At 43.2% G+C, this 12,877-nt stretch overlaps 1 protein-coding gene across 1 annotated transcript; it reads left to right on the top strand.

The window, feature by feature from the left end:
* Positions 1-353: 353 nt before the first annotated feature.
* On the top strand, positions 354-1,737 carry LOC114507847 (olfactory receptor 2A25-like). The gene has a single exon (XM_028525868.2). The coding sequence runs from the start codon at positions 354-356 to the stop codon at positions 1,284-1,286; it is 933 nt and encodes a 310-aa protein (XP_028381669.1). The 3' UTR covers positions 1,287-1,737.
* The last annotated feature ends 11,140 nt before the right edge of the window (positions 1,738-12,877 follow it).

A 12,877-nucleotide genomic window follows, 5' to 3' on the forward strand; every position in this document is an offset into this window, starting at 1 on the left:
GGGACTCTCCCAGGCAGGTCTCAGAAACAGTGCTGCTGACTGAGGGAAGTGTCCGCTGTTAGGGAGGGAGTAGGTGTCTTAATGTGTTTTGAGCTGTGGTGGAAGTTTGCAAACAAAGTTAAGATTTACTGAACAGTGTAATACAACACTAGCATTTAATTTATCAGGATAAAAAAAATTTCTTTCTGTGTCATTTTCCGTGCATAGTATTCACTTAGGAACTAACAGTACAGAAGTGTCACTGAATTTGTTTTGTGTGGAAACAAATGATGACACACACACGTCTCCATGTTAAACACGCCCTTCAGACACTCAGACTTGATGAGCTCTCTCCCTTGTTCTTTCCCAGGAAAATGGGGGTCAACCAGACTTCTGTCACTGAGTTCCTCCTGGTGGGATTACCGCTCAGCCCAAGGATGAAGGTCATCCTGTTTGGGCTCTTCTCCCTGTTGTTTGCCTTCACCCTGCTGGGCAATGGGGTCATCCTGGGGCTCATCTCACTGGACTCCAAACTGCACACCCCCATGTACTTCTTCCTCTCCCAGCTGGCCACTGTTGATATAGCCTATGCCTGCAACACAGTGCCCCAGATGCTGGTCAACCTCCTGAGCCCAGCCCAGCCCATCTCCTTTGCTGGCTGCATGACACAGACCTTTCTCTTTTTGATTTTTGCTCACACTGAATGTCTTCTCCTGATGGTGATGTCCTATGATCGGTACGTGGCCATCTGCCTGCCTCTTCGGTATTCTACCATCATGAGCTGGAGAGTCTGCATTACCCTGGCAATGGCTTCCTGGACTTTAGGGTTCCTCCTGTCCCTAGTAGATATGTTAGTACTCTTACCATTGCCCTTCTGTGGTCCCCATAAAGTGAGTCACTTTTTCTGTGAAATTATAGCCATTCTCAAACTTGCCTGTGCAGATACGCACTTGACCAAACTTGTGGTTTTGGCTGTGGCAACGTTGGTGCTGGTGGGACCATTCTCTGCAATTGTGGTCTCCTATGGTCACATTGTGTGGGCAGCCCTGAAGATCCAGTCAGCAGAGGGGCGCCGGAAAGCTTTCTCCACCTGCTCCTCCCACCTCTGTGTGGTGGGGCTCTTTTATGGCACAGCCATTATCATATATGTTAGACCCCAACATGGGGACCCCGAGGAGCAAAAGAAATACCTCCCCCTGTTTCACAGCCTTTTCAATCCTATGCTGAATCCCCTGATCTACAGTCTGAGGAATAGAGAAGTCAAGGCTGCTCTGAGAAGGAGGCTGGACAAGGAGAGACCTTCGTGAGAGCCTCACTGAGAAAAAGTAACTGAGCTTATGGGGACCTGAGAAGTCACATCACCCAATATGTACACAGATTACAGAGACGTGCTCTAGGCCTAGGGCATCCTTTGCATATTGTCGAACTGCTTCTGTTACTACCTGCAGAGAAAGCCCATTCTGGTGCATTCCCCCGAGGATGCTGCACAAGAAAATGAGCCCTTCTTCTAGCTCTCTGTGTGGTGTGCTCACTTGTAACATGGTCATGAGGGATAATGTGAATAGAGGAAGTCAATTTATATATTCCATAATCAGGACTTGTAGACAAAATTTTATTTTAGAAAACAAGGTATTGGCAGATTATTTAAAATATAGAAATTGAGACTGATTACATAGCAATTATTTGAAATACTTTAAATTTAACAACTGTCATCTTCAAAGAATGGGTCTGCATTTAAAATACTTGGTCATTTTCCTGCATTTGGCTATGACAGTGATGTTTTCTGAGGCATCAGCAATATAAAATAGGAAGAGCATGAGCCAGGACTACAAGGGAAAGAGGATGAAGGGTGTAACTCCGATACAACTAAGAACAAGAAGAGAGCCCTGGAGGATGTCAGGCTGAAACACAGAGACACACTGGACCTGTCCCTGCCGCTGTGCTTCTCTGCCTGTGCAGCACTGCTGGGGGTCCGGGATGCTGGAGATGAGAGGAAGAAGGCAAAATGGACGTAGCTGGGAGTCCTTGGCAGAATTAACATTTTGTGTCATTGGTTCAGTCACTTGTCTCCTGTAGGAAATGATCAAAACTTAGAACATTCTCACAAATAAGGGCAGACTGTGTAATGGCTGTGATGACTGTTTTATCAATGATACAGGACTATAAATTATCAGTAATAATATGCTTTTTAAAGTAAGAGATATGAGGTGAGTTAAATAACCATTTCAGTTAAACATGAAATCCAACACAATTATGGAGTGATAGAACCCAGTGAAGAAGTAGTGGAAAGTCGTATAGAGTGTTTTGTAAAACTTTCCTCAAATTATATACTAAATTAAACCTGAATTCTTAAAGTGTATCAAAGGGAAATATTTGCTTTTAAAATAATGTTTCTTTTGTGTGTGTGTATGTGTGTAAAGACTTTTTAAAGAGGAAATACTATGGATTTCTTTCTTACAAAGCATACCTTTTATAAGGGAGTCTGCTATGTACATAGACATTACTCTACTACCTAAAAGAAAAGAAGGTTGAAATCAATGATTTTGAATTTAGATAAAGCTGGGATTTTTACCAAGTCTTGCTAGTTGCTAGATGAGAAAACTGATACATTATACTGAAATTATTTGGAATTTACATTTAGTATGTGTAAAATAAGTTCATGAAGGAAGCTCACAAGTTTGTAGAGAAGAAATACTATGCACAAAATGTTTAGCAATCCACGAGTTTTCATAAGAGATCAATAAATTGTAATTATTAATATTATAGCCTAGATATATTTATCATTTTTAAATATCAAGGACTATGACTTCAAAATGAAACAATGTAAAATAAAATTTTCTCTAGAAAATTTATACTAGAAAATGTAGGGATATTACACAATGTGGCCCCTCACGTGATGCAAAATGCCAAGATTTCAACTAATGTGTGAAGTAAATGAGTCATAGAGTCTTTCCCAGCAATCTCTGTTCTCTGAAGAAATAATATTTTAAAAGTACACAGATCAATACAATTCAGAATTGCAAAAATTTTTATCTGTATGTGCCTACACCCAAAATGTACACTCTTTGTTACAATACTGTTTGTGAGATTCATTAGGTTGCTAGAGGTAGCTCTATTTCATTAATGTAATTGTTTCATAGCATTACATTCTAAAAATCTATCACAATTTATGTATGATACTTCTGGTCGTACATATCTGGTTGTCTCCAATTCCGGCTGTAACACAGAATTAGTCCATGGATGTTATTATGCACCTTCTTTGGGGGCCATATGCAATCATTTCTATTGAAGACGTACTCAGGGAAATTCTGGGTCACGAATGTCCTGGACTTGGATCTGCTTTGGCGTGAACATCTGATAGGCTGTTGGTACCATGATTTTTACCTTTTACTCATCATTTCCACATTTCTCACACTAAGCTGGACATTGGTGAAGCAGTGATGAGTAAACACAAGTGACCCTTGTACAACACAGGGTGGAATTGTGTGGATTCACTTCTGTGCAGATTTTTTTCAACAAATACTGTAAATGTATTCTGTCTTCCCCATGATTTTCTTAACATTTGCCTATTGCTTATGTTATTGTAAGAGTGCAGTGTGTAGTACATGTAAGAAATATGAAAGGGACCCCAGAACCCTCAAAATTTATTTATAAAATATTATGCATTTATTCTTATGTGTTTAAACATCATCACCTTCAAAGTACTCTCTATTTGATGCAGGACACTTGTCAGGACATTTTTTCCATGCTCAAGAGTTTGAACTTACTGATTTTGATTCCTTTTAGTGCTTCTGCCTCTTTTGCTTCACCTCTTCTACATCAACAAAACATTTCCCTTTCAGGACTTTTCATGCAGGGAAAGAAATAAAAGCTCACTTGGGGCAAGATTGGGTGAATGTGGAGGGTGGGTCAAAAACAGCTGCACACTCAGTGTGGTGTGGGCAGGTGCACCCAGAAACCACCCATCATGGAATGGGCAGATGTGTTGAAATAGTCTCCAAAATAAAAATTCATAGCAGTTAAACGCAGCCTCTCACAACCATGCCAAAAGGTACCCCGATACACATGAGTCCTAGAACACTCACCTAGTGTGTGAACACTGTACCATAAGGGGCCCGCCCTCCAGAGGATACTTCCAGGTATGTTTGTCTTCTGTCTTTGTGGGTATTATTTGACTATGTCATGGGTACGCCTAAGGTCAACATCATGCTGTTAGTAATTGAGGTTTTCGGAAGTCCCATATTTTTGAATTCATGGGGGATCCATTCCCCTAGCCTCTGCATATAGGTGGGTTCCCCTAACGCCTTCATTTTTCATGGTCAATTGTATGAAATTTCCAACTACAGACAGGTGGGTTTAGAGTCCATATAAATGTAAAGAAATTGTCATTACTCTAATGTATTGTATACATAAATACGTTATTGGGTCATAAGTGTATTTTTCTTTTTTATAGATTTTATTTATTTATTTTTAGAGAGGGGAAGGGAGGGAGAAAGAGAGGGAGAGAAACATCAATGTGTGGTTGCCTCTCACAGGGCCCCCACTGGGGATGTGGCCTGCAACCCAGGCATGTGCCCTGACTGGGAATTGAACCTGCAATGCTTTGGTTTGCAGCCCATACTCAATCCACTGAGCTACACCAGCCAGGGCGTATTTATCTTTTCTTCTAAATAGTTGAATCAACAATAAGAAATTTATTCTATTATCATTACCTTATGTTCTTCATTAGCAGCACTGGAGGTTTGGGAGTGGGGAAAAGGAAGCTCTGTACGTATGTCAGGGCTATGTGAATTTGTAGACATTTCTGCTGCAGCTCTCTCAGTCTTGCTTGCCTGGTTTAACGAGCCTCTTTCCCACAGCATGCTGTCTGGGTCCATGTGTCAGTCTCTCTGTGGACTTGAGTTCCTTGGTGAGGGCAGCTGTGACCTGCTGAGATCTGGCCTCTCGGGAAGTGTCCCAGGACTTGTGTTGTCTCTGACCTGGAGCATGGGGCTGTGGGAAGTCGGTTCTCTGGTACATTGAGTCAGTGTCAGTTAGACGTCCTTGGTGTGTCACCCCCACCTTAATCACACCTTCCCTGGTGCTGTGAACCTCTGGGAAATTTGGCCAGGCCTTTCCTTTTGATCTCAGACATCATTGGACCCCCCTGACACCCTCAGGTACCAGGTTACTTCCCTGGCATCATGGCGATTCCCTGTTGAAGTGGTCACCCTACTTCTCCAATATTTGCACCCACTACCACCACTGGGGATGTGCAGAATCATCTGAATTCTTTCCAGAAACCATGGAGGCAGCAAGGAGCCAGGAGAACCTCCTCAGGCCTGTCTGTGTAGACAACTTAGTCCTGCAGCACTTGTCTCTCCTCGCTCCCCGGGCCGTGACGTCTTATGCACTTGACCTGCATGTTGGCCTCCACCCAGAGGCACTAATGGGAGATGTGGGGAAATGCTCATATGCTTTTCAGGGTCATTCTTGTGAGACCTAACAAACCTATCTCTGTCCTCAGATCCCAGCGGGAAAGCCAGCGTGCACATGCATCTGACCACCTACCTTTCTTACCTGTCTTCCTTTTCCCTTATACTTCATTGGGATCAGAGAAACAGAATTTTTACTCTTCCATATTGGGAGAGAGTGCCCTTACATCTCAGGCATTCTCTCTACTACTTGCTTTTGTCAAGGTCAGTGGCTTCATTTGCCTGGGTTCTCCCAAAATAAAACCCGAATAAAAGCTCATGCACCAACAATTAATTATAAGTGAGGAAAAAGCAGAGTGACAAAAGAGTAGGGAAAGCAAGTTCAAGGGTGACTTACTGAGGCTGCTCACTGTGTGATGTTAGAAACAGCGAATGCTTCTACCTCATAGGATTTCCTTATGAGAGGCCTTAAGCAGCAAGCACCTAAGGCAGCTGCTACCAGGAAGAGTAAAGGGAAGAACTTAAGCCCTGGCTGGTGTGGCACAGTTGGCTCAGTGCTTTTCCCACAAAGCAGATGGTACTGGTTCAATTTCCAGTCAGGGCAGGTGCCTGGGTTGTAGGTTCTGTCCCTGGTTGGGCTGTGTACAAGAGGTGACTAATCAGTGTTTCTCTCACGTAAGTGTTTCTCTCCCTCTTTTTCTCCCACCTTGTCCCATCTAAAAAAATATTAATGTGACGAACTTCATAGCTTACTGTTATCTTTCATCAGTAAATGGTGTGTCTCACTCCACAGGGTGTTGATTATCCCACAGGACAATTGTGTGTACACTGTGGCCACCAAGTAATCCAGAGATACTTTCCTCAGGGGCGAAAGGAAACCTTGGGTCAGGAAGCAAGAGGCCTGTGAAGTGACGTGAGTGAGGAGGCTAAGATGGAATAATCAACTGAGGGCCCCAGAGAGGTCTCAGAGCCCGAGAGGCCTGAGGAGGTGAGGGAGAGGCGTCTGCCCTAAGGGTTAAGTCCCAGAGAAATAGGTCTTGAAGCATTCATGAAATGTGAAGAATGTGGAGATCTTTCTTTAGACAAAGCCTCAATGTTAGGACTTGCATGTAGGTGTGGATCAGAAACTCCATGTTGGCCGTGAGAAGCAGATCTAGAGTGACTGAGGGAGTCTGCTGCAAGCTGGTCAGTGTTTTTAATAGAACGTGCTTTAGCATTTAGATATGAAACTGAAATGACTCCGTGGGAACTTTGTTGATTGATTTCAGCACAATTTACAATAGCCAAGTGCTGGAAGCAAACTAACGCCCCACGTGTAAATGAATGAATCAAAAAACTATGGTACATTTACACAAGGGAATTTTATACAGCAGAAAGAAAGAAGGAGCTCCTTCCCTCTGTGAAAGCATGGATGGAACTGGAGAGCATTATGCTAAGTGAAATAAGTCAGGCAGTGAAAGACAAATACCATAGGATCTCACCTTTAACTGGAACCTAATCAACAAAATGATGAAGCAAGCCAAATATAACCAAAGACATTGAAATTGAGAACAGGCTGAAAGTGACCAGAGGGGAGAGGAAAGGGGAGAATGGAGGAAGAGGGTAAAGGGTTTACAGGAACAATGATAAATGACACATGGACAATAACAAAGGGTTTGGAAACAGGGGAAGGAAGTAGGGAGGGCAGGGGTGATGTGGAGGGGTGGGGGGAAAAGGCAGAAAACTGTTCTTCAACAACAATAAAAAATGTTAAAAAATAAAAAGTGTTTAGAGGAATTCGTGTTCATTTTCCAAATGTGTAATATGGTGATTCTAATCATTAAAATATTTTATTTGTATTGTTTATAAGTTTGTTTCCATTTTTGACATAAATTATAGTTATTTGAACTCTTTTTTTTTACTGGTGTTACTGAAGCAAATCAAGGTCTTCCTGACCAGGGCTCTGGATTACTGGTCACTGCGGCCATTCATCTAGACTGAAGACACCCAGGGAACTTGAATCCTTGGGCCAACTGGTCAGTTTCCTGTGCTTTTACTTAGCGGGGCCCCTGTGCGTGGTACTGGTGTCCACGGGCATCCCCTTTGCCCTCCTGAGGATCCAGCCTGGGGAGGGCTGCAGGAAGTCACTCTCCACCTGCTCCTCTCACCTCTGCCTGGTCTGACTGTACTTTCGCAGTGCCATCATCATGTGCATGACCCCTGATCACTTGTCCAATGAGCAACAGGAGATCAATTCCCTGTTTCACAGCCTTTTCGAGCCCATGCTGAACCCAGTGATCTACAGTCTGAGGAACACCGAGGTCAAAAGTGCCCTACAGGGAGCGCTGGGGGAAAAGAGTCATCTCTAATTGCAATGACATTTGAATCCCCACTCTAAGTGCTCAGCTACCACCTGAATCCAGAGAAGCTCACTGCTGCTCCCTTCTGCCGCGGTTCATGATGCAAGATCAGGCCTTCCCTCTTCCTCTGAAGGAAGCTTTCCATAGGTTACACTCACTGATTTTTTAAATCAGATATAATTTTTCCTTTGTTGCTCATTGATTTGAATATCTGTGAAATTAAAAATTATATTAATTCCTATTCTGGGTCCAAACAGTTAAATAAAGTCTTTTTCCATCTGTACCCTGTGTAAACTCGGAAACCCCATGTGTCACAGTATTTGGGAAGGACTAGTAGAGTGTAGCTGGCTCTCCTGCCTTGCTGGCAGATTGACTTTTACTGATTCCGTCTACTTCTCAAACACAGTGGTCGGGGATGGGTCCCACACACCTAGGTGGCCTCTGAGGATGTTACCATTAACTGTACCTTCTAACCTGCTTTGAGGTGAAGTTGGCCACTTGCTCCAGAGTCTTTCTCCATCTCACACTGAGAGTGAAAAGGAGACTTGATCGGAGGTGTAAGTGTGTGCCCTTCACTTGGGGAGTAGTGATTACTCAGTAGCCCTCTTTTTTCCCCTCTGAAATTATCTTTAGTATGAAAGTTGTAAACAAAATTTAAACACAAGGATAAATTGGTCAAATTATCCCACATTAAATAAATGAGCTATTATACAGTCATTAAAATGATACTCAGAGAGATTTAAAAAAATATATTTTATTGATTATGCTATTACAGTTGTCCCATTTCCCCCCTTCACTCCCCTCCAACCTGTACACCCTCTCCTATCCACATTGCCCCCCTTTAGTTCATGCCTATGTGTCATACTTATAAGTTCTTTAGCTTCTACATTTCTCATACTATTTTTACCCTCCCCCTGTCTATTTTCTACCTACAATCTATGCTACTTATTCTCTGTACCTTTTCCCCCTCTCTCCTCCTCCCACTCCCCTGTTGCTAACCCTCCATGTGATCTCCATTCTGTGGTTCTGTTCCTGTTCTAGTTGTTTGCTTAGTTTCTTTTGGTTTTGCTTTAGGTGTGGTTGTTAATAATTGTGAATTTGCTGTGATTTTACTATACATTTTTTTTATCTTCTTTTCTTATATAAGTCCCTATAACATTTGATAAAATAAGGGCTTGGTGATGATGAACTCCTTTAACTTGACCTTATCTGAGAAGCACTTTATCTGCCTTTCCATTCTAAATGAAAGCTTTGCTGGATAGAGCAATCTTGGATGTAGGTTCTTGCCTTTCATGACTTGGAATACTTCTTTCCAGCCCCTTCTTGCCTGCAAGGTCTCTTTGGAGAAATCAGCTGACAGTTTGATGGGAACTCTTTGTAGGTTACTGTCCCCTTATCTCTTGCTGCTTCTAGTATTCTCTCCTTCATTTTTACCTTTGCTAATGTAATTATGATGTGCCCTGGTTGTTCCTTCTTGGGTCCAACTTCTTTGGGACTCTTTAATCTTCCTGGACTTCCTGGAAGTGTATTTCCTTTGCCAGAAAGGGGAAGTTCTCCTTTATTATTTGTTCAAATAAATTTTCAATCTGTTGCTCTTCCTCTTCTTCTTCTGGTACCCCTATAATTCGGATGTTGGAATGTTTAAATATGTCCTGGAGGTTCCTAAGCTTCTCCTCATTTTTTAAAAATTATTTCTCCATTCTTTCCTGTTCAGTTGTTTCTTTCTTCCTTCTGGTCCACTCTATTGTTTTGAGTCCCATCTGCCTTCCCATCACTATTGGTTCACTGTGCATTTTTCTTCATTTCTCTTATTGTAGCCTGCATTTGTTCATCTAATTTGCGACCAAAATCAACCAATTCTGTGAGCTTCCTGATCACCAGTGTCTTGAACTGTGCACCTCATAGGTTGGCTATTTCTTGGTTGCTTAAAAGGATGGGTTCTGGGGCTTTGATTTGTTCTTCTGTTTAAGCCATCTCTTTTTTTTTTTTTTGGTGTAGTCACATCTGTTAAGGTGAGGGGTGAAGCCTTAGGTGTTTAGGTGTTCACGGGGGTGGGGAGGCACCCCAGTCACTGAATTGTGACGTTGTGTGTGGGGGCGGGGCCGAGAGGGAACAATGGTGGTTGCTCCATTCTCCGTGGGACCTCAATCCCTTCTGCTGCTTCCCCCAAGCAAACTGGGCCCCTCTGGTGACAATTCCCATGTGGGTGGGCTTGTGCACACCATGGGACCTTCCAGGGGCCTCTCCTATGAGGCTGGGTATCTCTCCCTGTGCCTCAACCCCCACAGGTGTCCTCAACCAGTGTCCTGAGGCTCTATTTCCCAGTGCTGGGATCCTGGGTTGCTCCTGCTGCCTTGCTTTACAATCGTTGCCTTACTGGGTTTGCTGGTTGCCACCCCTCGGCTGGGGTCTGCCAGCTGCTGCTTGCACACTCAGGGTCCACCTGCTGCGGTCTTGCACGCCCCAGATACCTTACACCCCCAACTCTCTCTGCTCTCCGTGTCATGACCCATGCTGGCTGCTCGTCTCCACCCCTCCTACCAGTCTGATGAATGGGTCTATTTCAACTTCTTGGTTGTCCGACTTCCATTCAGATCAATTTTATGTCAGTTCTGGATGTTATTCTGTTTCTAAATTGTTGTTGTTCCTATCTTGGTTGTGCATGGAGGTATGGTGCCTCCATCTTGGCTCCATCTTGGCTGGAAGTTGATACTCAAGATAGATTTCACAGATACAGAAGAAAGAGTTACTATAAGATTTAAAGGGAAAATGTGAACCAATAATTACAAATGTTATGTAACTGCAATTATGGTATATATGCACAGTAAGTAGAAAAATGTACTCATACAATAGTATAGTACTGATTGTAGAGTGGTAGGATGATGAATGTTTATAACTTTTAAAAATTAAGTTTCATGCTGTAGGAAGGTTTGGAGATGTCAGGTCACTATGTTTACACCTGAAATGATCTAACCAGTAAGAGCTTGTACATCAACTATGCTGGAGTTAACATATATGTGAAAATTTAAAAAATGGAAACAAATTCAGCTACCGAAGTTCATAAAATGTAAAAGAAAACTCTTAAATTTTATCTCTGCCTTTATTTTACATAATGTAGCATAAAAGATCACGTGAAGAAGCCACCCAACACATACTTACCTGCTGTGGGCAGCAGAGCTCACTGAATATGAAGAGCAGATGGGCTCTTATCACAACAGCTAACGTGTTTGTCAGTCCCTCACCCAATGCTCTGCACTACACATCGATAGCACCTAACACACAACATCTCATCCAGCCATGTTAACCAGTCCAGGAAGAATGTCCCATTATCAGTCTGTTTTATGCGTGCACGTACCAGAAAGTAGCAACTGTCTGACTTTTACTGAGTCGCTGTCACTGCCCAGCCCTCCTTCCCTCTGGTCATCAACCCTTATGGAGCAGCACAGGTCTCCTCTGCATCTGTGCACTGTCAGTGTGACGCAGACTGGATGTTAGAGGGAGGGCCTGTGGCTCACAGTGCTGCCTGTGACTAGCTAGCACGTTCGCTTCCAGGTAAGGAATCAGGAAACGTCTTTGTGTATCACATCTAAACCTCATTTTCCAGTTAGTGTTTTTAAAGTAATTCTTGTGTCTGTTCCTTAAAGAACTCTCAGTATGAGTGATGTGGAGGTTGTTTTTTACTGATAAACTTGAGCTCCCAGAATCTGGTATCTAGTTTACATTTTTTCTTAACCAAATTGGGGGACATTTGGACTGTTGATTTTCATTTTCAGTCCTCATGAAAGGACATGATATTGAATTTTTAGAGAGAGAAAATGGGAGGGAGAGAAACAGAAAAGCATGTATGTGTACCAACTAGGACCAAACCCTCAATCTAAATACTATATGGGCCCTAAATGGGAACCAAACCCAGGAACTTTCTGTTTATGGAATGATGCTGCAACTTAGTGAACCACACCAGCCAGGGCAGATTTTTTATTTTAGTGGCTTCCAATTGTTTATGTTGTATAGATAGGGAGCTATAAAGCAGACTGGCACGTGGAGCAGGGAAAAGGACCTTCCTCCTTCCTCTCTTCCTGCTGCTCTTATCAGCCTTGTCCCAACAGCTCTTGGCAGTGGCAGCAGAGACCCCCTGCCCAGCCTTAGGTACTCAGCATCCCAGAGCCAGCCTCCTCATTCCTCACTGGAGCCACAGTGCCGCTGGGGCACCCCTTCTCCTCATAGGCTCAAGTCTAAACCCTGACTCTTCTGCTCTTCTGGATTCTAACCACCCAACCTCTGCTCTGTGCCCTTGAACCCTGGGGATGTCAGCCTCACTCAGTTCTGCTTGTTCATCTGAGAGCTCTGTGTTTCCTGTTGCAGTTCCCCAGTGTCCTTGTAACCATTGTGTGGTATGAAAGTCTGTGTACTATCGAACCACACCAGCATAGTTCCTGTTCCCTGTTGGATTCCCATCTGATTCAAAGAGAAATATTAGAGGATACATGTTGAGGTCAGGTGTGAGATAAAACTCAGCCAAGACTAGAGTTTAGGAATAACCTATGAGCCCCAGCTGCCCTGTGTACCACCTACTCGATTTGGTGGGTTAGTAGGTGGGGAAATTGAGTTCTTGAGCCATAGTGAATGCAAGGTGTGGTCATTGTAATGTGTGAAAGAGTCCCAGAAATCATTCTAGAGCTTCTTAATGCATGAACATGGACCTCACAATGAGGTCCATGAATGAGGTCCACAGTGAAAGAATGATCAATGCCACCATCTTGCCACATGTGTCCCTGTGGAGAACATCAGAGATTAGTCCCCAGAGAGCCCCTTTCCCCTGGAAGGGAGCTGATGGCAGTGTGCCTGGTGGATCTTTATCCCTCCCTACACCAAACACTCAGGAGTATATTGAAAGGTGGTGGAGCTGAGCAGAGAATAAATCATCTCTTGTCTGGGCACCTTTTCTCCTAAGAGATCCTTATGAGATGGCAATTTTAACACTAAGTCACAGATACTATTCTCCTTATTAGTGTGTTTTTGATTAACCCAAGTCACATTCAGTTGGGTCTTTTTTTTTTTTTGGGCTGTAAATCTATGGTAAGTTTCTTATATTGTCCAGTCTTTGTTCACTATGCACTTTCAGATAGGCTGTGGTGAAAAATCACA

Source organism: Phyllostomus discolor, chromosome 10 (genome assembly GCF_004126475.2).
Source record: "Phyllostomus discolor isolate MPI-MPIP mPhyDis1 chromosome 10, mPhyDis1.pri.v3, whole genome shotgun sequence".
Lineage (NCBI taxonomy): Eukaryota > Metazoa > Chordata > Mammalia > Chiroptera > Phyllostomidae > Phyllostomus > Phyllostomus discolor.

Coding starts and splice junctions, on each gene's coding strand:
- LOC114507847 (XM_028525868.2), top strand. CDS start 354: ATGGGGGTCAACCAGACTTCTGTCACTGAGTTCCTCCTGGTGGGATTA.